General features: G+C 41.0%; 2 protein-coding genes across 2 annotated transcripts in view; one reads left to right on the top strand and one right to left on the bottom strand.

Annotated features, from left to right (window-relative positions):
* The first annotated feature begins 57 nt into the window (after positions 1-57).
* LOC124045908 (G-protein coupled receptor 143-like) lies at positions 58-19,192 on the top strand. Its single transcript, XM_046365707.1, has 9 exons — positions 58-483; positions 1,005-1,114; positions 6,797-6,891; positions 7,520-7,612; positions 8,113-8,222; positions 8,538-8,646; positions 10,641-10,758; positions 10,914-11,169; positions 18,133-19,192. The coding sequence occupies exons 1-9, from the start codon at positions 225-227 to the stop codon at positions 18,234-18,236; spliced, it is 1,254 nt and encodes a 417-aa protein (XP_046221663.1). The 5' UTR covers positions 58-224; the 3' UTR covers positions 18,237-19,192.
* Positions 19,193-19,425: 233 nt separating this feature from the next.
* Positions 19,426-25,418, bottom strand: part of LOC124045905 (F-box-like/WD repeat-containing protein TBL1X) — a 42,756-nt gene continuing 36,763 nt past the window's right edge. Inside the window, exons 9-15 of the mRNA XM_046365693.1 lie at positions 24,723-24,783; positions 24,491-24,612; positions 24,206-24,280; positions 23,938-24,065; positions 22,801-22,966; positions 22,508-22,609; positions 19,426-21,449 (exon numbers count right to left, since the gene is read on the bottom strand). Of these exons, the coding sequence (XP_046221649.1) occupies positions 21,423-21,449; positions 22,508-22,609; positions 22,801-22,966; positions 23,938-24,065; positions 24,206-24,280; positions 24,491-24,612; positions 24,723-24,783 (681 nt within the window). The 3' untranslated portion in view covers positions 19,426-21,422. The remainder of the gene's footprint in view (positions 21,450-22,507; positions 22,610-22,800; positions 22,967-23,937; positions 24,066-24,205; positions 24,281-24,490; positions 24,613-24,722; positions 24,784-25,418) is intronic.

The following is a 25,418-nucleotide window of genomic DNA, read 5'->3' as shown; positions in this document are numbered from 1 at the left end:
AAAAAGTAGCCTAAGCCTTTTTACTACAAATGTTGAGCACCATTCTTATGTGGCCTCTTACCAATGTGGGGCAGTTAAACCCTGACTGGAAGGATTAAATAGAAGCACATGATGATTCAACCCGTGGTTTTCACTTGAAACAGACCTCATGCCACGGACTAAATGAATGAATTTTCCTTTCTTTTCTCCCCTGACACCGTAGCCTGCTTCTTTCCATCGAGTCCATGATGGCATCCCCAAGGCTGGAGACGTTCTGCTGCCCAAACCGAGACGCATCGACCGAATTTGTCATTACTTTTCAGCCCCTCTTCTTTGGCGCCATTTGCATCGGTAGCGCAACTTTAAGTTTGATATTTTCTATTTTACAAATTTTGCCCAAACGTAGGGGTTACAGGCGCCTTGGACAGTACCCTCTTCCCAAACCAGCGTCTTCGTGGAGAATATTGTTTATCATCAGCATATGTGATATACTGGGATGTGCAGGTAAGGCTATGTCCCGTTACTTTTCATGAACACCTTGCGCGTCACTGTCGATACAATGGAGAATTTAATCAAAGTTGTAGGCATACACCACGTTTGTAATTGTGTTCCTCTACTTTACTGTACAATTTAGATTGTTTATCACAGCTTATGACAATGGAACCAGATATTGTAGCTAGTGAAATACAATTTATGCAATTGGCATTTTGCAGGCCAATAGGTCTCACATATCATCAGTCAAAGAATGGATTGTTAGCCTACTAGCTTGATTTTATAACAGGCCTGGGGGTCTCACTGCAATCATTACACAAGGACTGAGAGTAGAATGTGTATGTGGAGGAGCAACAGATACACACACAATTGTGATTGTGATATAGCCTGGAATCGAACCAGGGTCTGTATTGACGCCTCTAGCACTGATATGCAGCGCTACTCGGGAGCCCCCCTCATTGACATCCTGCAAAACAGATCTTTATAAGATGGTCAGATGTTTTGAGAGGTCTTGTTGTGTTTGTCTCCTCCAGGTATCATAGTGAGGTCATCCATCTGGCTGGGCCTGCCCAACCTTGTCAGGGGGATCAATGTGGCCAACAACAGCGACATGTGGCCAGAGGTGTTCTGTGTCGGCAGTGCAGTATGTATGATAGATGTTTTTTTGACCATGTGACCTAACCAAGAAAACCGTCTGACCTAGCAGAGGAGACAAATATGAGCTCAGCAAATATACATTACTGGGAGTAACAGGCTAGCAGATGATATGATCTTACATTTGAAACAGTCACTTGCATGACAAAATGGTGGTTAAAGGGATACTTCGGGATTTTGGCAATGTCGCCCTTTATCTACTTTCCCAGATTCAGATGAACTTGTGGATACCATTTTTATGTTTCTGTGTCCAGTATGAAGGAAGTTAGAAGTAGCATGCTTGCAGATACCCATAGACTTCCAATCATTGTGCTAGCGAGTTAATTGCCTTGTAAAACTACCTCTAACTTCCTTCATACCTAAAGCTTAAAGAAGTTATAACAACCATCTCACTGCACACAGCAGAGGGTGTTGAGGAGAGTCAGGCGTGTTGAACCAACACCTTTATTTAGAGCAGGTATTCCCAAACTGGAGGTATGCACAATGCTGTTGGGGGTAAGCCAAATAAAAATGTGATTCATATTTTTTGAAATTATTAAAAAATAAAAATCTTCACATTTTCAAACAGTCCATTTACATTTTCCAACGGGGCTATACATTTGGGTGAGGTTTTTTTCTCGCCTGAGTAGCCCTGTTTCACTGCCAAAAATCAAATTCAACCATCTAGTGTTCATCGAAATAACAACACAATGTCAAATACAGGTAGCCCAGTCAAATAATTAATATCCAATCACATTAAATGTTACTCTCTCGCGGGAATTCCACTAACGGTCCGTATGTACCTGGGAAAGCACCGAACAAGCACCGAACAACAGACAGCGACGTTGGACCATCGAAGAGGGGCAAATAGATAGCATTAATAAGAAGGGGCTAGAAGTGTCTTATATGGTGAGCTACCAAGTGGCTAGGATAGGCAAGCCCCATACTATTGTGGAGGACTTAATTCTTCCTGCTGCAGCAGATATGGCTGGGACAATGCTGGGGGAAAAGGCCCCAAAAACTATACAGACAATGGCTCCATGAAACAACACTGTTTCACGACGCATCAGTGACATGGCAGGACACGTTTTGAAACAATTACTGTTTCGCATTACAAGCCAGTGAATTATATGCATTACATCTGGATGAGTCAACAGACGTGGCGGACCTTGCACAGCTCCTGGTATATGTCTGTTACGTTTATGGGGGATCAATTAAGGAAGACATCCTCTTCTGAAAACCACTGGAAACAGGAGAGGATATTTTTTAGTTACTGTACAGCTTTGTGACATCAAATGGACTTTGGTGGTCAAGATGTGTTTGTATCTGTACTGATGGCGCTAAGCCATGACAGGGAGACATAGTGGAGTGGTAACGTGCGCGCAAGCAGTTGCTCCCGACGCCACTTGGGTACACTGCAGCATCCACAGAGATGTTCTTGCTGCCAAAGGAATGCCTGACAGCTTGAAAGACATTTTGGACACTACAGTGGAAATGGTTAACTTTGTTAAAGCACGGCCCCTGAACTCTTGTGTATTTTTCTGCACTATGCAATGATACGGGCAGTGACCATAGTGACAACATAGAGAAAAAGTGCACTGGTTATCAAGGGGCAAAGTATTGACATGTTTTTTTTTAAATTGAGAGACGAGCTTTAAGTTGTCTTTACTGACCATAATTTTCACTTGTCTGACCGCTTGCATGATGACGAGTTTCTCATACGACTGGCCTATCTGGGTGATGTTTTTTCTTGCCTGAGTGATCTGAATCTAGGATTACAGGGACTCTCCGCAACTATATTCAATGTGCAGGACAAAATTGAGGCTATGATTAAGAAGTTTGAGCTCTTCTCTGTCTGCATTAACAAGGACAACACACGGGTCTTTCCATCATTGTATGATTTTTTGTGTGCAAATGAACTGAAGTTTACACACAATGTGAAATGTGATATAGTGAAGCATCTGAGTGAGTTCAAATCAAATCAAATTGTATTGGTCACATACACATGGTTTGCAGACGTTAATGTGAGTGTAGCGAAATGCTTGTGCTTCTAGTTCCGACCATGCAGTAATATCTAACAAGTAATCTAACAATTTCACAACAACTACCTTATACACACAAGTGTAAAGGAGTGAATACGAATATGTACATATAAATATATGGATGAGCAATGGCCGAACGGCATAGGCAAGATGTAGTAGATGGTATAGAGTACAGTATATACATATGAGATGAGTAATGTAGGGTATGTAAACAATATATAAAGTGGCATTGTTTAAAGTGGCTAGTGATACATTTATTACATCACTTTTTTCATAATTAAAGCAGTGTTAGTGTTAGTGATGGCTGTTTAACAGTCTGAGGGCCTTGAGATAGAAGCTGTTTTTCAGTCTCTTGTTCACAGCTTTGATGCACCTGTACGGACCTTGCCTTCTGGATGATAGCGGGGTGAACAGGCAGTGGCTCGGGTGGTTGTTGTACTTGATTATCTTTTTGGCCTTCCTGTGACATCGGGTGGTATGGGTGTTTTGGAGGGCAGGTAGTTTGCCCCCGGTGATGCGCTGTGCAGACCTCACTACCCTCTGGAGAACCTTGCAATTATGGACGGAACAGTTGCCGTACCAGGCGGTGTTACAGCCCGACAGGATGCTCTCAATTGTGCATCTGTAAAAGTTTGTGAGTGCTTTTGGTGACAAGCCGAATTTCTTCAGCCTCCTGCTGTTGCGCCTTCTTCACCACGCTGTCTGTGTGGGTGGACCATTTCAGTTTGTCCTTGATGTGTATGCCGAGGAACTTAACACTTTCCACCTTCTCCACTACTGTCCCGTCGATATGGATAGCGGGGTGCTCCCTCTGCTGTTTCCTGAAGTCCACGATCATCTCCTTTGTTTTGTTGACGTTGAGTGTGAGGTTGTTTTTCTGACACCACATTCCGAGGGCCCTCACCTCCTCCCTGTAGGCCATCTCATCTTTATTGGTAATCAAGCCTACCACTGTAGTGTCGTCTGCAACTTGATGATGGAGTTGGAGGCGTGCATGGCCACGCAGTCATGGGTGAACAGGGTGTACTACGAGAGGGCTGAGAACGCACCCTTGTGGGGCCCCAGTGTTGAGAATCAGCGGGGTGGAGATATTTCCTACCCTCACCACCTGGGGGCGGCCCGCAGAAAGTCCAGGACCCAGTTGGACAGGGCGGGGTTCGAGACCCAGGGTCTCGAGCTTAATGACGCGTTTGGAGGGTACTATGGTGTTAAATGCTGAGCTGTAGTCGATGCACAGCATTCTTACATCGGTATTCCTCTTGTCCAGATGGGTTGGGTCAGTGTGCAGTGTGATTCGGATTGCGTCGTCTGTAGATCTATTGGGGCGGTAAGCAAATTGGAGTGGGTCTAGGGTGTCAGGTAGGGTGGAGGTGATATGGTCCTTGACTAGTCTATCAAAGCACTTCATGATGACGGAAGTGAGTGCTACGGGGTGATAGTCGTTTAGCTCAGTTACCGTAGCTTTCTTGGAAACAGGAACAATGGTGACCCTCTTGAAGCATATGGGAACAGAAGACTGAGATAGGGATTGATTGAATATGTCCGTAAACACACCAGCCAGCTGGTCTGCGCGTGCTCTGAGGACACGGCTAGGGATGCCATTTGGGCCGGCAGCCTTGCGAGAGTTAACACGTTTAAATGTTTTACTCATGTTGGCTGCAGTGAAGGAGAGGCCGCAGGTTTTGGTAGCGGGCCGTGTCGGTGGCACTGTATTGTCCTCAAAGCGAGCAAAGAAGTTGTTTAGTTTGTCTGGGAGCAAGACATTGAGGTCCGTGACGGGGCTGGTTTTCTTTTTATAATCCGTGATTGACTGTAGACCCTGCCACATACCTCTCGTGTCTGAGACATTGAACTGCTACTCTACTTTGTCTCTATAATGACGCTTAGCTTGTTTGATTGCCTTGCGGAGGGAATAGCTACACTGTTTGTATTTGGTCATGTTTCCGGTCGCCTTGCCCTGATTAAAAGCAATGGTTTTCACTTTCAGTTTTGCACGAATGCTATAATAATAATAATATATGCCATTTAGCAGACGCTTTTATCCAAAGCGACTTACAGTCATGTGTGCATACATTCTACGTATGGGTGGTCCCGGGGATCGAACCCACTACCCTGGCGTTACAAGCGCCATGCTCTACCAACTGAGCTACACAGGACCTGCCATCAATCCACGGTTTCTGGTTGGGGAAGGTTTTAATAGTCGCTGTTAGTACAACATTGTACTTGCTAATAAACTCGCTCACCGAATCAGCATATACATCAATGCTGTTGTTCGACGCTATCTGGAACATATCCCAGTCCACGTGATCGAAAAAATCTTGAAGCGTGGAATCAGATTGGTCGGACAGCGTTGAACAGACCTGAGCACGGGCGTTTCCTGTTATAGTTTCTGTCTGTAGGCTTGGAGCAACAAAATGGAGTCATCGTCAGATTTGCCGAAAGGAGGACGAGGGAGGGCGTTGTATGCGTCATGGAAGTTAGAGTAACAATGATCCAGAATTTTCCCAGCCCGGGTTGCGCATTCGATATGCTGATAAAATTTAGGGAGCCTTGTTTTCAGATTATCTTCAGTTGGGTGTGTAATTACGCAGGTACTTTCCCAAAACGGATGACACAAACAACTGGATTCATTATCCCTTTCATGCCCTGCCTCCAGTCCACTTACCGATATCTGCACAAGAGAGCCTCATCAAAATTGCAACAAGCGGTTCTGTGAAAATTGAATTTAATCACAAGCCACTGCCAGATTTATGGATTGGGCTGCACTCAGAGTATTCTGCCTTGGCAAATTGCTCTGTTAAGACACTGCTGCCCTTTGCAACCACGTACCTATGTGAGAGTGGATTCTCGGCCCTCACTAGCATGAGGACTGAATACAGGCACAGACTGTGTGTGGGAAATTATTTAAGACTGAGACTCTCTCCAATACAACCCAATATTGCAGAGTAATGTGCATCCTTTCAAGCACACCCTTCTCATTGACATGTTGTGAGGTATTCACAATTTTTGATTAACAAATAAAGTTTTGTATGTAGATGGCCAAATAAAGAGCAAAATTAATGATTATTATTATTTTATTATTTGTGCCCTGGTCCTATAAAAGCTCTTTGTCACTTCCCATGAGCAGGTTTGTGACAACAACTCACACTCATTCTTATGTTTAATAAATGTATTGCATAGTCTGTGTGTGTGGCAGGCTTACAATGATGGCAAAAAACAACATTTGAGAGTGCGCTGACCCTGGTGCTAGAGGGGGTACGCAGCTCAAGGTTGAATGTTTGAATGGGTACGGGACTATACAAAGTTTGAGAACCACTGATTTAGAGCATGTGAAATTCCCTGAATAAGTAAATTACTCTGCAGGGAGCATTTAGCAACCTTGATCCAGTTTTTGGGCTTGAACACACTGACTGACATTTTGCGGAGATGGTCATGTATACATATAACTCTTAATGCATATGGAGACACATACATGGGCTTATTTGAAATAAAAGAGATTAGACCTATATTCGTTTTAGTTACATTAAAAAGCTAGCTACTTATTCAGGAGAGATTCTAAACCATGTTTATAATCCTGTATGATGCTAGATGAAGTATTGTTTATATACAGTGTGTTATTCTGATGTTGAATCTGGTTTTGTGTTCCCCAGATGTGGATCCAGCTGTTCTTCAGTGCATCCTTCTGGTGGACCTTCTGTTATGCTGTGGATGTCTTCCTGGTGGTCAGAAGATCTGCAGGAATCAGGTAGTCTATACTCTCCTCCTGCCATCTATCACCTTCTGCTGTATCACTTCTATATCAAATCTGTTCTCTCTCAATAAAACTCTTGACTATTTCTCCAAATGGGGAGGAAGTACTATAGCCTCTGATGTGCGCTATCATCAATATAATATCTGTAATCTCTCAATACAATGTAGCTACAACTCCTCAATATAGAACTCCTGTCTTTCCAGTTGGGGAAAAGTACTACAGCCTATGATGTAATGCAAAACCAAATATTGTGTTGAATTATTAATACTGGCCTAATGATATGCCACTTCCTTTAGAAAGTGGATGTGTAAATCTGCTCTTCACTTCTGATACTTCTCTCTGGGCTTTACCGTGTATCTCATATGTAATTATCTTGGCCAGGTCGCAGTTGCAAATTAGAACTTGTTCTCAACTAGCCTACCTGGTTAAATAAAGGTGAAATAAATATATATATATATATATATATATATATATATATATATATATATATATATATATATATATATATATATATATATATATATATATATTTGTTTAATAAGTGAAATATTGTGTGCAGTATACTATGTGTCTTTTGAAATCTCTGCCTGGCTCATGACGTGATGTCTTGTTGTTCCGTCAGTACCATCATCCTCTATCACATGATCACATGGGGTCTGGCCGTGTTGCTGTGTGTGGAGGGTGTGGCTATGCTCTACTACACATCCATCTCCAGGTATGTCAACAGCTTCCCACTGAGCACGGATGTCATTTCACATTGGTTCAACGTCATTATCATTGAAATGAAGTGGAAACAATGTTGATTTAACCAGTGTGTACCCAGTGGGTTGGTTTTGTCTGTGTCTATGACTTAACGTTTGTGTTGTTCTGAAAATGTAGACTTGCGAATGTTTATTGTACTGCTGACTGTCAACATACTGGGATGAGTGAGCATTGTCTCAGAATACATGAGGAATGTATGATATTGTGCTAACTGGTGTGAATAACACAATGTTTTGCTTTTGTTCTTGATGTTAGACCAGTTTTCTGTGCATTCCAAGACCTGTGCAGTGCTGGCAGTCAATAGCCATATTGTAGTTAAATGACTGAGGATTGTGGTGTGCAAATCCAATATTTCTCTCGCTACTGATTCCCCTGTGATCCTTCCTCCCTGCTTGGAGGAAACGTGCATGGTTGTGTGATGCATTTCTCTCAGTGTGCTCTCTTGTGTTGCAGCTGTGAAAATGGCCTGCAGCATGCCATTCCTCACTACATTACTACCTACGCTCCTCTAATGCTGGTGCTTATAGTCAACCCTACACTGTTCGCCAGGACTGTGTCTGCAGGTCAGTTCACCCTGCCACTCCGGCCCAAGCTCTTTATGATACAGAGCCCTGAACAGGCAATATGCTTCCAAAATGACACCCTATTCCCTATTTAGTAGTTTTTGACCAGGGCCCAGCACATTCATATCAGATATTCCATACAGAGATAAATACTAACAGCTCTATTGTATTGAACTGTACAGGCCTACAGAAATGTGTTTTTATCTCTAAACGTTTTAATCTTTCATACCTATTCTTTTTCAAAATAAAGGTTCTGTGATGATCATCAAAGTAGAAAGAAAGGAAAGGAAGTGAACGTTTGTATTTTCCATTTAGTGACAGCATTATTGAAGGGACAACAAGGGATCTACACAAAAAATGAGAGACGCCTGGGAACAGAGATAAAAATACGCTTCTTCAAAATCATGCTGGTCTTCTTTATTTGGTAAGACCACAATATTGCATTTAATTGTTGTATGCACAGTACACAGTATGCAATTTCTCCTGTGTTCTATTTATTGTGTTCTGTTGTATTGTCAGCCAAACAGCATACAAATAGCTTGATGGCAAGTGAAATGGTCACACCTACTCATTCAAGAGATTTTCTTTATTTTTTACATTGAAGAATAATAGTGGAGACATCAAAACTATGAAATAACAGACGTGGAATTATGTAGGTACCAAAAAAGTGTTAAACAATTAAAAATATATTTGAGATTTTTCAAGTAGCCACCCATCTCAATTGGGTTGAGGTCAGGTGATTGTGGAAGCCAGGTCATCTGATGCAGCACTCCATCACTCTCCTTATTGGTCAAATAGCCTGTACACAGCCTGGAGGTTGTGTAAGGTTGTCCTGTGGAGAAACAAATTATAGTCCCACTAAGGGCAAACCAGATAGGATGGTGTATCGCTGCAGAATGCTGTGGTAGCCATGCAGGTTAAGTGTGCCTTGAATTCTAAATAAATCACAGACAGTGTCACCAGCAAAGAACCCCCACACCATCACACCTTCTTCGCCATGCTTCGCGGTGGAAACCACACATGCAGAGATCATCCATTCACCTACTCTGCATCTCACAAAGACACGGTGGTTCGAACCAAAAATCTCAAGTTTGGACTCATCAGACCAAAGGACAAATTTCCACCGGTCTAATGTCCATTGCTCGTGTTTCTTGGTCCAAGCAAGTCTCTTCTTCTTATTGTTGTCCTTTAGTAGTGGTTTCTTTGCAGCATTTCAACCATGAAGGCCTGATTCACACATTCTCCTCTGAACAGTTGATCTTGAGATGTGTCTGTTACTTGAATTCTTTTAAACATTTATTTGGGCTGCAATCTGAGGTGCAGTTTACTCTAACTTATCCTCTGCAGCATAGGTAACTCTGGGTATTCCTTTCCTGTGGAGGTCTCCATTAGAGCCAGTTTCATCATAGCACTTGATGGGTTTTGCGACTGCACTTGAAGAAACTTTCAAAGTTCTTGAAATGTTCCGAATTGACTGACCTTCACGTCTTAAAGTAATGGCGGACTGTTGTTTTCCTTTGCTTATTTGAGCTGTTCTTACCATAATATGGACTTGGTCTTTTACCAAATAGGGCTATCTTCTGTATAACACCTCTACATTGTCACAACACAACTGATTGGCTCAAATGCATTAAGAAGGAAAGAAATGAACAATTAACAGGCACACCAGGTGACTACCTCATGAAGCTGGTTGAGAGAATGCCAAGCATGTGCAAAGCTGTCATCAAGGCAAAGGGTGGCAACTTTTAAAAATCTAAAATATATTTTGATTTGTTTAACACTTTGTTGGTTACTACATGACTCCATATGTGTTATTCATAGTTTTGATGTCTTCACTATTATTATACAATGTAGAAAATAGTACAATTTAAAAAAAACTTGAATGAGTAGGTTTGTCCAAACTTTTGACTGGTACTGTATATTACAGCTCTTGGCAACAAAGTCACCTTAAATTTGATTAAGGCAACTGTCCTTCCTGACTGTCTTTCATAAAGTCCATGACTTTCCTCAGAGAGGTCATACTTATAATCCTGTCGTGTAAATCCATGTATTTCTAAAAACACACTTTCAGAACATTATGAAGACCCGCAGAGGCCCCTTGGAATCTAATATCCAAGTTTCCAAATGGAATAACTGGCACTTCAACTGATTTTTTACTACACTTTTAATCAATTACTTTAATTCCTTTTGTAGGTAGCCCTGGGAGAATCTGTCCAGTCAGCAATGGTACAAAACATTGGCACTATTAAAAATATGCCTCAGTTAAAGAGGTTTCCTCCATGTTCAACATTTAACGAGTATCAGACCACTACTCATTCTCTAATCGACAATAGATCTCAAGACAAATCCCTCTAAAACATTCTGTATGCTTTCCTGCCATTAATGTACAATACCTGTATTATACTTCCCATTTTTCAGCTGGATTCCCAACATCATCAATGAGAGCCTGCTGTTTTACCTGGAGATGCAGACAGACATAAAAGCCAGTGACCTGAAAAATATACGAAACACAGCCCTCATCACTTGGTTTATCATGGTGGGTTCACTTTGAATCCATTTTAATTATAGTAAACGATCTTAGCCAAAAGTGTTTGTTTGTGTAGCAAACTTGTCCAGTACCAATGTTAGTGTGTTACACTGAAGGCTCAGGTTTGTTCATACCTGAGGGGTTCTGTGTTCTACTGTTTCAAGGGGATCCTGAACCCCATGTCAGGCTTCCTCAACACGTTGGCCTTCCATGGCTGGACGGGCTTTGATGTGGACTGCAGCCTGCAGAGGAGAAGGGAGCTGGCCTGGGATTCAGCCTCCACCTCGGCGGCTAACAACCCCATCGTGGGCTCCACCCTGCTCTACCAGAGCCACGCCCAGGAGGCCAAGAACATGACCGGCAAGAACATCAAGGGCAATGGGCAGCCAGCCTCTGATGCCATCAGCGTCCTATCAGAAGGTAATGAGCATTCGTGGCTGCAGAGCAGGGAGAATGACAATGGTAACGCCCGGGCGTATCAGGGCTGGTGAAACCGGTAATACCCACACTGGTCATCATCATCTAGATTCTAAAGTGCATGGTGCTGCCAATAAAGCTGCTCTTGGTCTGTTTCATATTATACCACCGTGGGTTTGGTTTTAGATTATAAAGTTATAGATGGCTTCAGACCCATAGGAAATGTGCCTCACTCACCAGGCAGAGGTTCCCTTAGTAAAGCCAGTTTTGATAATATAATACTGTCAGACATTGTCCCCAGGACCAGCTTAATGATTTCTTGTAGAGGATGATGTTCTGAGCCAGGAGAACTTACCGGGGACAAAAGGATTTGGTTCTAATCAAGAAATGACATTTACAGTGCCCTCAAAGTATTCACATCCTTTGACTTTTTCCAATTGTTGTGTTACAGCCGGAATTGAAAACGGATTAAATTAAGCTTTTGTGTCACTAGCCTAAACACATAATGTAAAAGTGGAATGTTTTACTTTTTTTTAAAACAATTTAATTAAAAAGCTGAATGTCTTGAGTCATTAAGTATTCAAGCCCTTTGTTATGGCATGTTTAAATAAGTTCAGGAGCAAAGATTTACTTAACAAGTCACATAATAAGTTGCATGAACTCACTCTATGTGCAATAATAGTCTTTAATGTAATTTTTAAATGACTATGTAAACTCTACTCCACACATACAGTTACTGTATCTTTAAGATCCATCAGTCGAGCAGTGAATTTCAAACTCAGATTCAACCACAAAGACCAAGGCCAGGGAGGTTTTCCAATGCCTCGCAATGAAGGGCACCTATTGGGTAGGCCGTCAAAGTAAATAAGAATTTGTTCTTAACTGACTTGCCTAGTTAAATAAAGGTTAAATATAAAAACATACATAAAATATTGGTAGATGGGTAAAAAAAAAAAAAACAAAAAAAAAAAGCAGACATTGAATATCCCTTTGAACGTGGTGAAGTTATTAATTACACTTTTGATGGTGTATCAATACAACCAGTCACGACAAAGATACAGGTGTCCTTCCTAACTCAGCTGATGGTGAGGAAGGAAGCCGCTCAGAGATTTCACCACCTAAATGACAGAGTGAAAAGAAGGAAGCCTGTACAGACTACAAACGTTCCACAACATGCATCCTGTTTGCAATAAGGCATTAAATTAAAACTGCAAAAGAAATGTGGCAAATAAATTAACTTTATGTCCTGAATACAAAGAGTTATGTTTGGGGCAAATTCAGCACAACACATCACGGAGTACCACTCTTCATATTTTCAAGCATGGTGGTGGCTGCATCATGTTATGGGTATGCTTGTCAATGGCAAGGACTAGGAGTTTTTTAGGATGAAAATAAATGGAATAGAGCGAAGCACAGACAAAATCATAGTGGATAACCTGCTACCTGGTTTCCAACAGACACTGGGAGAAAAATTAACCTTTCAGCAGGACAATAACTTAAAACACAAGGACAAATATACAATACAATGTGTTGTGATAAATGCCTCGTTTTCTATTAAACCTGTTAGTTCATATGCCTTGCGACCGTGATATATGCTTAGGGCTGAGACAATAAAAAGACAGTTGCAGAATAAATTCAACTTTGTAAAGTATATTGCAGGTAACAAACAGTTACATGACCTACAGTATGGTCAATAACGTTCATGTTTCTGACAATTTCGGACTACTAAACAACTATTGATTTAGAACCACAGAGAAATACTGCAGGTCGCAAACACTACTATTCCAGCACCATTTCAACTTCAACATCATATCACCTATGATTACTCTAATACTTTGACAACTTAAAGATAGTAAAAACAATTTATTCCAATCAACATAAGCTAAATGTGATGTGGCTGGCCATGGTTCTGATTTTTGTGTGTGTTCATGCAAGCAGAAAAAAACATTTTGACTCACCCTACTTGTAGAGAAATGCCAATGCCATCCTTCTCTCTTTCATGTTGATGAAACAGTCTATGACTCTACCATACAGTACACACTTCAGTTTGTTGTTGTCCTAGTCGACCTGGCCAAAAGTCTTGCTCGCTAGCCTAATTTCCTTTCATGGGAGACCGTAGCTAGTTAACATTAGCCTTCTACATCTAGCTACATATTGACCTTCCTTCATCTCAGTCCAGGGGCACAATGTATTTTATGGTTGGATCAAAATCGCAGTTATAAACATTAACCAGTATAGAGAATTAAGTAAAACCACAAGGCCAAATCCATATCACTATACATGGCTAATTTAGGAAAAGGACAATTTTTGCTAGCTAGCTAGCCACCGGAAGACAACACACAACGAGAAGCAACAATTCAAGTTGTTTCTATCGATGACGTATTTCTCTGTGATAGGAGTGAAGCCAAATCCAAACTGGTTTCCCTTGACACTTTCTTTTGGCGTACCAGGACCATTCACAGCTAAACAGCTCACTCAGTTTAGCTCAACGCTGATTGGCTATTATTTTAAACTTTTATAATCAAGGAAGGCCAAATGCTCACTGGCTTCCCTTGCATTCAATGCTATGTGCGGCAACAATATCATAATCTTTTTGACCAGACAGCATCAGATGGATGGGCTACACATACAGAGACAGAGGGGCACTCTTTCGCTCACTTGGTTGCTTTCTCCAGTGAGATACATTCAGCATCATGCGAATTGAAAGAAAATTATGAAAACACAAAGAGATACAGACATTTTTTTCTTAGTCCATTTTTTGGCGTAGCCTGGCTTCCCTTGGCATCCATGAATACACGGCACTGTTCCTGAGTGGCCTAGTAACAGTTTTGGCTTGGTTTAGAACTTTTGTGAAACATCACAGTTAAAAATACAGTGCCTTACGAAAGTATTCGGCCCCCTTGAACTTTGCGACCTTTTGCCACATTTCAGGCTTCAAACGTAAAGATATAAAACTGTATTTTTTTGTGAAGAATCATCAACAAGTGGGACACAATCATGAAGTGGAACGACATTTATTGGATATTTCAAAAAAATTTAACAAATCAAAAACTGAAAAATTGGGCGTCCAAAATTATTCAGCCCCCTTAAGTTAATACTTTGTAGGGCCACCTTTTGCTGTGATTACAGCTGTAAGTCGCTTGGTGTATGTCTCTATCAGTATTGCACATCGAGAGACTGACATTTTTTCCCATTCCTCCTTGCAAAACAGCTCGAGCTCAGTGAGGTTGGATGGAGAGCATTTGTGAACAGCAGTTTTCAGTTCTTTCCACAGATTCTCGATTGGATTCAGGTCTGGACTTTGACTTGGCCATTCTAACACCTGGATATGTTTATTTTTTAACCATTCCATTGTAGATTTTGCTTTATGTTTTGGATCATTGTCTTGTTGGAAGACAAATCTCAGTCCCAGTCTCAGGTCTTTTGCAGACTCCATCAGGTTTTCTTCCAGAATGGTCCTGTATTTGGCTCCATCCATCTTCCCATCAATTTTAACCATCTTCCCTGTACCTGCTGAAGAAAAGCAGGCCCAAACCATGATGCTGCCACCACCATGTTTGACAGTGGGGATGGTGTGTTCAGGGTGATGAGCTATGTTGCTTTTACGCCAAACATAACGTTTTGCATTGTTGCCAAAAAGTTCAATTTTGGTTTCATCTGACCAGAGCACCTTCTTCCACATGTTTGGTGTGTCTCCCAGGTGGCTTGTGGCAAACTTTAAACAACACGTTTTATGGATATCTTTAAGAAATGGCTTTCTTCTTGCCACTCTTCCATAAAGGCCAGATTTGTGCAATATACGACTGATTGTTGTCCTATGGACAGAGTCTCCCACCTCAGCTGTAGATCTCTGCAGTTCATCCAGAGTGATCATGGGCCTCTTGGCTGCATCTCTGATCAGTCTTCTCCTTGTATGAGCAGAAAGTTTAGAGGGACGGCCAGGTCTTGGTAGATTTGCAGTGGTCTGATACTCCTTCCATTTCAATATTATCGCTTGCACAGTGCTCCTTGGGATGTTTAAAGCTTGGGAAATCTTTTTGTATCCAAATCCGGCTTTAAACTTCTTCACAACAGTATCTCGGACCTGCCTGGTGTGTTCCTTGTTCTTCATGATGTCATAAGGTGAATGCACCAATTTGTAAGTGGCTCTGGATAAGAGCGTCTGCTAAATCACTTAAATGTAATGTAAATGCAATGATGCTCTCTGCACTTTTAACGGACCTCTGAGAGTATCACAGTGCAGGTGCATTTATACGGAGACTTGATTACACACAGGTGGATTGTATTTATCATCATTAGTCATTTAGGTCAACATTGGATCATTCAGAGATCCTCACTGAACTTCTGGAGAGAGTTTGCTGCACTGAAAGTAAAGGGGCTGAATAATTTTGCACGCCCAATTTTACAGTTTTTGATTTGTTAAAAAGTTTGAAATATCCAATAAATGTCGTTCCACTTCATGATTGTGTCCCACTTGTTGTTGATTCTTCACAAAAAAATACAGTTTTATATCTTTATGGTTGAAGCCTGAAATGTGGCAAAAGGTTGCAAAGTTCAAGGGGGCCGAATACTTTCGCAAGGCACTGTATATGGCAAATAGAAATCAGACTGGATGGTGTTCAGAGATAGATGGGCGGAGTTAAGGGTAGTGGAAGGATAGGAGTAAAAACAAACAAGATGACTATTGTAAAATAGATTGTGTCCGTAAAATTGATATAGTATGTATAAGCTGGAAAGAGATGCATAAGTGTTGTTCATTAGTTTACTCCAATTAGGGGAGGGGTTGTAGGGTTCATGGAAAATAATATAGGAAAACATATTTTTAAAAGATGTGGATATATGTGTAATGTATGCATGTATATATTTGGAAAGTATTCAGACCCCTTCACTTTTTCCACATTTTATTACATTACAGCCATATTCTAATATGGATTAAATTGTTTTTCCTCATCAATCTACACACAATACCCCATCATGACAAAGCAAAAATAGGTTTTCTGAAATGTTTGCAAATGTATTACATATAAAAAATGTAAATACTACATTTACGTAAGTATTCAGACCCTACTTAGTACTTTGTTGAAGCACATTTGGCAGCTATTACAGCCTTGAGTCTTCTTGGGGATGACGTTAAAAGCTTGGCACACCTGTATTTGGGGAGTTTCTCCCATTCTTCTCTGCAGATCCTCTCAACCTCTGTCAGGTTGGATAGGTAGCGTCACTGCACAGCTTATTTCAGGTCTCTCCAGAGATATTCGATCAGGTTCAAGTTTGGGCTCTGGCAGGGCCACTCAAGGACATTTAGAGACTTGTCCTGAAGCCACTCCTGCGTTGTCTTGGCTGTGTGCTTAGTGTCGTTGTCCTATTGGAAGGTAAACCTTCGCCCCAGTCTGATGTCCTGAGCACTCTGGAGTGGGTTTTCATCAAGGATCTGTACTTTTCTCCGTTCATCTTTCCTGACTAGTCTCCCAGTCCCTGCTACTGAAAAACATCCCCATAGCATGATGCTGCCACCACCATGCTTCACCTGGTTTTCTCCAGACTTGACGCTTGGCATTCAGGCCAAAGAGTTCAATCTTTAGTTTCATCAGACCAGAGAATCTTGTTTCTCATGGTCAGAGTCCTTCAGGTGCCCTTTGGCAACTCCAAGCGGGCTGTCATGTGCCTTTTACTGAGGAGTGGCTTCTGTCTGGCCACTCTACCATAAAGGCCTGATCGGTGGAGTGCTGCAGAGATGGGAGAACCTTCCAGAAGACAACCAACTCCACAGAGGTACTCTGGAACTCTGTCAGAGTGACCATCGGCTTCTTGGTCACCTCCCTGATCAAGGTCCTTCTCCCCCAATTGGCCAGGCAGCCAGATCTAGAAAGAGTCTTGGTGGTTCCAAACTTCTTCCATTTAAGAATGATGGAGGCCACTGTGTTCTTGGGGACCATCAATGCTGCAGAAATTCTTTGGTACCCTTCCCCAGATCTGTGCCTCGACACATTTGTAAAAACCTGTTTTCGCTTTGTCATTATGGGGTATTGTTTGTAGATCGATCAGGATTGTATTTATTTTATTCATTTTTGAATAAGGCTGTAATGTAAACATTTTTGGAAAAAGTCAAGGGGTCTGAATCTTTCCCGAATGCACTGTATAGAGTATTTCTAAAAACATAATTTTACTTTGTCATTATGGGGTATTGTGTGTAGATGGTTGAGAAAAAATATTTGTAATACATTTTGAATTGAAGATGTAACACAGCAAAATGTTGAATAAGTCAAAGGGTATGAATACTTTCTGAAGGCACTGTACTGTTTTTGTAGTATAGTAGAACATGTATTGAACAGGGATGTGCTGCTGTATATCTTAAATCCATAAGGTAAAATATTTCAAATGTTCTACTATTTAAACAGACTTAGTGAGTTGTTTGTGTGCACAATTTCAAGATAATGTACACCGATATTTAATGTTTTTGATTGATGTTCAAGATCCCTGAAAGTCATCCTAACTTTTAAATGAAAACCCCTTAAGGAAAACATTTAAGGCTTTAGTGTTTCTTGTTTATGAATATGGCTCTGCATATTTTAATAGATTTTTTATAAAATAAAATAAAAATGTAAATCATGACTTTCAAGGATCGTAAATCCCATGGGAATTAAGTTTCAATATCGAGTTGAGGTGAAAATTGTTTAGGCTTGACTTTTTTTTAACAAGAGGATCCAAATATTTGAACCCATAACAACACATGCAAATAGAGTCCTGTCGAAACTATTCTAAAATTTCCAAAATACATTTGTCAATCATTTGAAACATATGCCAGATATATTTGTATGAAATTGTTGTGCATGCCTTGAATGAAGACAGCAGCAGAGGATGTATGATAATTTTAGGCACTTGGGAATTATGATGTAAGAGAAGGGATATATTGTATATACCCACTTAACTCAGTCATCTCCCCTATCCCCTATTTTGTCTTGCTAGGTTCAGAGTCTAGTACAATTGAAATCGACATTTCCACTGAGCACCAAGACTATGAGGATATAGACGCAGATGGAGAATCATTGGAGAGTTCTGCAAGGCACTAGCTGCTGCATCACCTGCTGCCAGCCTCCACTCTCCATCTTGTTTTGTCTCTCCCCCACTGAGTTTTAGACCCTGTCCCCATCCGCTGTTTGAAAACCCTCAACTCAGACACCTCTTTAGATCCAACAGCAGAGTTAAAAATGATCTGTCTACCTATACCATTTCATTTATTTCGCTCTTAAGAACTGCTGTAGCAAAGTCATAGGCTTGATGTTGTCACAGAACAACATGACACATTTGGCCACCAGTCTGCTCCTCTAATGTCACGACGATACATAACAGGACCAGTTAATTTGCCTCATCACTGGACACCCTCTTAAATCGCCATTTGCTAAATACAGTGTGGTGTTACATTATTGAACTATCACCTGTACAGTAATGGAATAGTCCCTGAGGCTACCTTATATTCCTGCTTTAGCAAACTGGCTCAAATTAAGATCTTACATCTTGATCCAGTATTACTGCCCTATATGACATGTTCACATAATTAGCCCCCAAAAGCATAAAATAATGTGAATATCTTTTCTGAGATGCTATTTAGAGGAAAACAATTTGTAGTTGGGGTTTTTATAATTACATGTTTTACATTGCACTTTGATTCTATTTTATACAGTATTAAACATCAAACAATTATTGAGGTGGTGTTATCTTTAACCCAAATTGAAGCAGGGTGTCACGCCCTGACCTTAGAGAGACTTTTTTATTCTCTATTTGGTTAGGTCAGGGTGTGACTTGGGTGGGCAAATCTATCTGTTCTATTTCTTTGTTGGCCGGGTATGGTTCCCAATCAGAGGCCATCGTTGTCTCTGATTGGGGATCATACTTAGGCAGCCTGTTTTCCACCTGAGTTTGTGGGATCTTGATTTTGTTAGTTGCTGTATAGCCTGCAGAACTTTACGTTCATTTATCTTTTGTTGTTTTTTTGGTGTTCATCAAAATAAAGAAAGCTGTACGCATACCACGCTGCACCTTGGTCTCATTCCAACAACGGACGCAACACAGGGTTTCAGTATTCAGTACATTGTCATTTCAAGTTTGATAATGTATCACAAGCTAATTGATAACATTAAATATCTCCTACAGTGCTACACTAACACACTAAGTGTCTACTTCATTATGCACATGATCATAGTAATGCTATACATTCTGCTGCATAAGTGACAAACCCAACAATACAAGAAACGGACAGTGTTTTCTCATATCAAAATAGAGTGATTTATTTGAGACATTGAGTGTGAATTCATTGTTTAGTCTTGGAAACAGATGACCATATCCTAGCCTGGGGTAGGAGAGAGATCGCTGTCAGTCACAGCATTTTATTCCACACTGGGCTTCTCAACATGCCAAGATGGCCACCAACCACAGCCCGATTCTCAGTCTGACACAGACAATATTGGCTCTCAGCAAAAAAACATCAACGCCAGATTATTTATATTTTAAAAAAAATGAAATGAAATGTTGGCCTTCCTCTTTCAGCACAAATCCAAACAAAAGCTGAGCCTACCTTCTGAAAAAGTGCTCTAAAAATGAGCTTGACTAAAAGACCTAAAAATGAGCTTGACTGAAAGAATGGACCAGAAAAAGGCATTCTCAAAGTGGTGGCTTGTTAGTTTGAAAAGACTGTCACGGTAGACCACGATAAGTACAAGTAGACATACTGCACACAAAGCTAAATCCATCATACAGGCAAGTCAAATAAATCCAATCTGACCAATTAGATCAGGCGGTGGCAATGTCGGGACCTCAACCCAACTCAACCAATCACAGCTTAGAAGCTACAGTAGGACTTCCATTTGACCAATCAGAGCCTGGTTGATCAGTCAGCGTGTAACCTGGGTTTCCACCAGAACGATCACCCTGCCAAACAAAGGAGTACTGTAAGAAAAGCTCAGTAGGTGACTAGTGATGACACTTTGCTACTAAAGCAACATTAAGAAAACACAATACAAATGTTCACAGCATCCTCTCCTTCTCAATCAGCATGTGCTCTGTCTGTTCTGATTTCCATTTCAATGGTGGTCATTAGGGCTGAATACAGACACGTCCTGTTTCACATCCCAGACCTGAGCCAGGGGTAACCCTGACAAAACAGGTAGAGCCTACAGAATGTAACATCCCATCTTTATCCCATTCATCATTACCCATGGTCCATTCAGTTACGTTGAGGCACAGATCTCCATGGCTTAAAGTGTAAAGAGCCATCAGTGAAATGACTACAGTCCACTTCAGCACCACCTGACTTAACACACCAACCTGATACACACATAATTGTCAGAATAAAATAACATACATGGAAACAAAAGAAACATCTATCTGACGTGCATTAAATTGAATCAGGGTCTTGTAACCGAGTATCAGCAAAGAAAAGACGTGATAGCTCAAGCCAGTATTGAGCGTCTAGAAGATTACGTTAAAGTGTACTGAATATAAACATATATACACAGTATATACGTCTGTGTATTTTTCTAATTTACATATTTTACATTCATTAAATGTACATCCAGAAGGGAGAATATATGTTTATAAACCACGCTTTTTGCATATTTTCTTTTTAAAGTGAATTAAATGTCATTCAAACTTAGAGAAGTTAAACATGGCAGTTTGGTGATTTTGGTTGACCTTGATGTTATTAAATGCGAGCACAGAGCTACCGCATAGCGGCACCTTTTTTAACTCTGACTTTCAGAAGTCTATTTGTGAAAAATCTGCAAGAAGTACTGTTTAAACAGGAACTATTCTCCACTGAGGACAATTTAAACATCACATAATTTGAGAATGCCAGTGCAGCAATAACAATGTCACTCTCCTCATGTCTCCCATATTGTTTCTCAACTCAGGACACCATAGGGCTAACATGTGCTTAGATACGTTCTAAAACACAACCTTTCTCTCACAATGTCATGTCAAACACACCCAAAACACCGGTCTGTCTTCCTATACAAACCCTCTTCCTCATAAATTGGATTTCGTCCAGTATGTTAATTAACCCAGGAAATGTTCTTTGTGGTCTTAAACAGGAGACACAAATCCACAAACTGAGGATTGCCTCTGTCATTAAGTATTTTGTGGTTGTTAAAATGTCTCCTGTGTCCGCCCTGTGAGGATGTCCTCCATGTTGCCAGGCCTGCTTTGAGCTATGAGAGTGTTTGCAGATGGCAGGGTCCAACTTCAAAGTCACTGCCAGGATGCTATTTTCTGAGATCAAGAACACATACCTAGAGGGCAAAGATAACATGATTAATAATACATATTATGCTTCGGATTATTTTGGTTCCTCTCCATGCACTTTTGAAGGCATTGGTCCCGAGACTAAAGCATTAGGGGCTTAGCTTTTATTCACCTTGGTTAAAAGGGATACTTTGGGATTTTGCAAATGAGGCAATTTATCTACTTCCCCAGTCAGATGAACTCGTAGATACCATTTTGATGTCTCTGCGTACAGTTTGAAGGAAGTTGCTAACTGGTGCTAGCACAATTGCTAACTACCGTTAGCACAATGACTGGAAGTCTATGGGTATCTGCTAGAATGCTAGTAGATGCTCATAGACTTCCAGTAATTGCGCTAACGCTAGTTAGCATTGGCTCACGAAACGAACTTTAAATTCCTTCATACTGGACACAAGAGACATAAAATGGTATCCACAAGTTAATCTAACTCTGGGGAAGTAGATAAAGAGCCTCATTGCCAAAATCCCGAAGTATCCCTTTAACATCTAGAAACGTGTGATTGACAGAGCAGCTCACAGATTACTGCACCTGTACATAGCCCACATATAATTTAGCCCAAACAACTACCTCTTTCCCTACTGTATTTATTTATTTAGTTTGCTCATTTTTAAAATTTATTTTTATTTTGCTCCTTTGCACCCCATTATTTTTATATCTACTTTGCACAGTCTTCCAACACCATTCCTGTGTTTTACTTGCTATATTGTATTTACTTTGTCACCATGGCCTTTTTTTGCCTTTACCTCCCTTATCTCACCTCATTTGCTCACATCGTATATAGACTTGTTTATACTGTATTATTGACTGTATGTTTGTTTTACTCCATGTGTAACTCTGTGTCGTTGTATGTGTCGAACTGCTTTGCTTTATCTTGGCCAGGTCACAATTGTAAATGAGAACTTGTTCTCAACTTGCCTACCTGGTTAAATAAAGGTGAAATAAAATAAACAGTGCTTGCATAAATGAAAGAAAACAGATAATTACAAATGATATACAGCTTGAAACACAAATTATAATCCAACTCAACTAAAATATGACAACTTACTGATCCATCTGAAGCGCTAGCACCAACTTTGTCTCCTGTGCTGTTCCAACACACCTCGAAAATCCCTCCGGTCCCCCTGTAGCTATGCACCAAGGCTCCAGTCTGCAACCACAACACAACCAACTTTGGTGAGGACTGCGAGATGGCCATAGTTGCCTGCTCGACCTTACAACATCACTGATCTCACTGTCTGGGTAATGCATTGGGGCCAGGGGTTTTCCATGACCAAGTAACTAACTGTTGTAAGCTGCTATAACCTGTTTTAAGCTGTTATAATCTCCTGGGTGACTCACCATGGTGTTCCAGATGTGGACACACTTGTCGAAGGAGCCGCTGGCCAAGTGCTTCCCGTCAGGGCTGAAGGCCACACTGTAGACAGGCTCCTGGTGTTTGGTCAGGGTGTGGATACACACACCTCGCTCCACATCCCACAGACGCACAGTTGAGTCAAACGAGGCACTAAGGGGTACATTATAGCACATGGTCAGTTCTCCATCTACTAACTGCCATCTACAACACGCAAAGACATACTGTAACTGAAATACATGAAAGCTCTAACTTTAAGTTTATGTTAATATCAACAAGCCATCATTTGTCTTTCCATACGAATGTTAATTTACAGGGTTTGACAGGCGATTTAACACCTTTATGACAAAGTAGCAGCCGGGTAGTTTTTCCAGCTTTAGATTGACAACAACACTACATGGAAAGAAGGATATGAAAAGAAGGATATGAAATGTAAGAAACATGTCAATAAGTTTGCTTTGGTGGTCGACACAAATTCTATTTGAAAATGCTGATTCACAGAGCCAAAACAGGATATGTGATTTTGTAGGATCAGTGAAATGGTGTGAATATCTGTCACCACAAAAGGAGAGACACGGTTGAAAGCAAGTGTTAATGAAAAGAGAAGCAGACTTTCATTCACACTTTCTCATCAAAATGTTATTATTAGGTAGTGTAAGTCAACCTAGGTTGCAAATCTCACTTTACAAAGACAAAGGAAAAGATGGAGATAAAAACTCAATTAAAAAAGAAGTTCGGAAAGAACCAAATAAATCACAGGATCAGACAGGAGCTGTATCTTGGTGTACAATAGCCACATTTACCTCAGATAACTATCAAGTTCCTCACAAGTCATAGCAGTAATGGCCGTTTTACATCAAGAATGAAATATAGACCCATCCCAGGGGATGCCAGTAGAGGTTGTAAATACCTCTGCTATTTGAACTGTAACATTTATGCATGCATTCATGTCTGGGTCATCGGCTTTATGTCCCTCAACGACTGACAGTTATTAGACCTGGGCGGATGTCTGGGACACTTTTTGACAAGAGACCCTTTCACTGGCACACACACTGCCCATTTTCAACTAATAAATCACAACGGTGTCCCAAAACAAGCTTAGGAGCTGTGTGCGTGTGTCCCACCTAGCCAGCATGATGTTGGCGTTGGGGTTGCTGGTGCCTGGGCCGGTGGGGCTCCACTTGATAGTGTAGATCTCTTTACTGTGGGCCTGGAGGTCATGGACACATGAGTCCTGCTTCATACTCCAGATCTGGGGAAGAGCACAGCACACTTTAAACTCACTATGTAATAATTACATTCTTATATTGACATATTGATCATGGTCATAGGAAAGAGGTGGAATTCATTGTGTGTCCAGAATCTTGCCTGAAGTGGCAGCACTGGCATTACCTTTAAAGTCATGTCATCAGAGCAGGAGGCTAGTAGCATCCCTGATGGGTCCCACTTAATAGCGTTAACTTCATTCTGAAACACATGGGCAGATATCATGTAGACTCAGAGGACCAACACAAGACATCCTGCTCTTCCTACCGCTAGTCACAAAATAATCGTATTTACTTTTCAGAAGTACAAAAGTTGGGGGAAACACATTCAGTAGAGAAATCCTAAGTGTGACTATGTCCTCAGTAGTGTGAGATGTAGAGGTTAGAACACAGACGCTGTCTGTTTGTTTACCGTGTGGCCCTGGTAGGTCTTGAGCGGCCGGTCGCTGCCCAGTCGACACACGTGGATGCACATGTCTGTGCTGCAGGAGGCAAATGTTGTGTTGTTTTGCCAGTCCACGTCCAGGGCTGGAGCTGTGGTTAGGAGGCAACACACAGGGACAGGAGGGTTTGCAAAGAGTTAACTCACATCAGCCGGGAAGCTGAAGTCCTACATCTTTCTGTTCGGGAAACAGGGGGCTTACCTGAGTGGAAGGGGAACTGCTGCTTAGCCTCTCCTGTGTGTGCGTCCCAAATGATTGTCGTCTGGAAAATGACAATAGATACATAGAAAATGCAGTACAAACTCTTGACAATTGGGGGGCAATGTTCCTTCTAAGCTGTTCACGAAGTTACCCCGGGACTGCCGCGTAGAAGAAATATCAGCCTGCGCATAGAAGCATGAGATTGAACTTCACTAAACCTTCTTGAGTTTTCCCCGTTAGTTAACAATATCAATGTTTCCCTTTACTGTGGGAATTGTGATTGAACCAACTCAATACTAGCCACTTTCAATGCAACGTACAGAAACAAAACAAACTTCGCAAGACTTAGTATGAAAAACAAACTATGCAAGAGGGGCAGTGTTGTATTTTGAGACAGGCTTAAATAAGATAAGTAACCAATAGGCAGAGGGTAGCAGCATTTGTCTGTTATCTCTGTAATAACGGTATGGGACTAATAATGCATTTTATTTTGTAAAGTGGTTTCTTGCATCAAACACAACAAAAATGTTGTCACCTCCTTATCTGAAGGACAAGTGGATAAACAGGTTAATGTCAAGCCCTGCATGTTTTTTCAAAAGTCTCATGGAATGTAGGCCTACATTGAACACCACACATTGGCTGCTACTGTAGGCTGAACGATAGAACAGCCATTTCCATGTTAAAATGTTAAAATGT

The sequence above is a fragment of the Oncorhynchus gorbuscha genome, linkage group LG01 (assembly GCF_021184085.1).
Source record: "Oncorhynchus gorbuscha isolate QuinsamMale2020 ecotype Even-year linkage group LG01, OgorEven_v1.0, whole genome shotgun sequence".
In the NCBI taxonomy this organism is placed as follows: Eukaryota; Metazoa; Chordata; class Actinopteri; order Salmoniformes; family Salmonidae; genus Oncorhynchus; species Oncorhynchus gorbuscha.
This window is presented reverse-complemented; position numbering and strand designations above follow the sequence as displayed.

Bases quoted from the DNA above. Each gene is read 5' to 3' on its own strand.
- LOC124045908 (XM_046365707.1), top strand. From the start codon at position 225: ATGATGGCATCCCCAAGGCTGGAGACGTTCTGCTGCCCAAACCGAGAC. The intron at 8,647-10,640 runs GTAAGACCACAA...CCCATTTTTCAG, and splicing joins ATGCTGGTCTTCTTTATTTG to CTGGATTCCCAACATCATCA. The intron at 10,759-10,913 runs GTGGGTTCACTT...TACTGTTTCAAG, and splicing joins TCATCACTTGGTTTATCATG to GGGATCCTGAACCCCATGTC.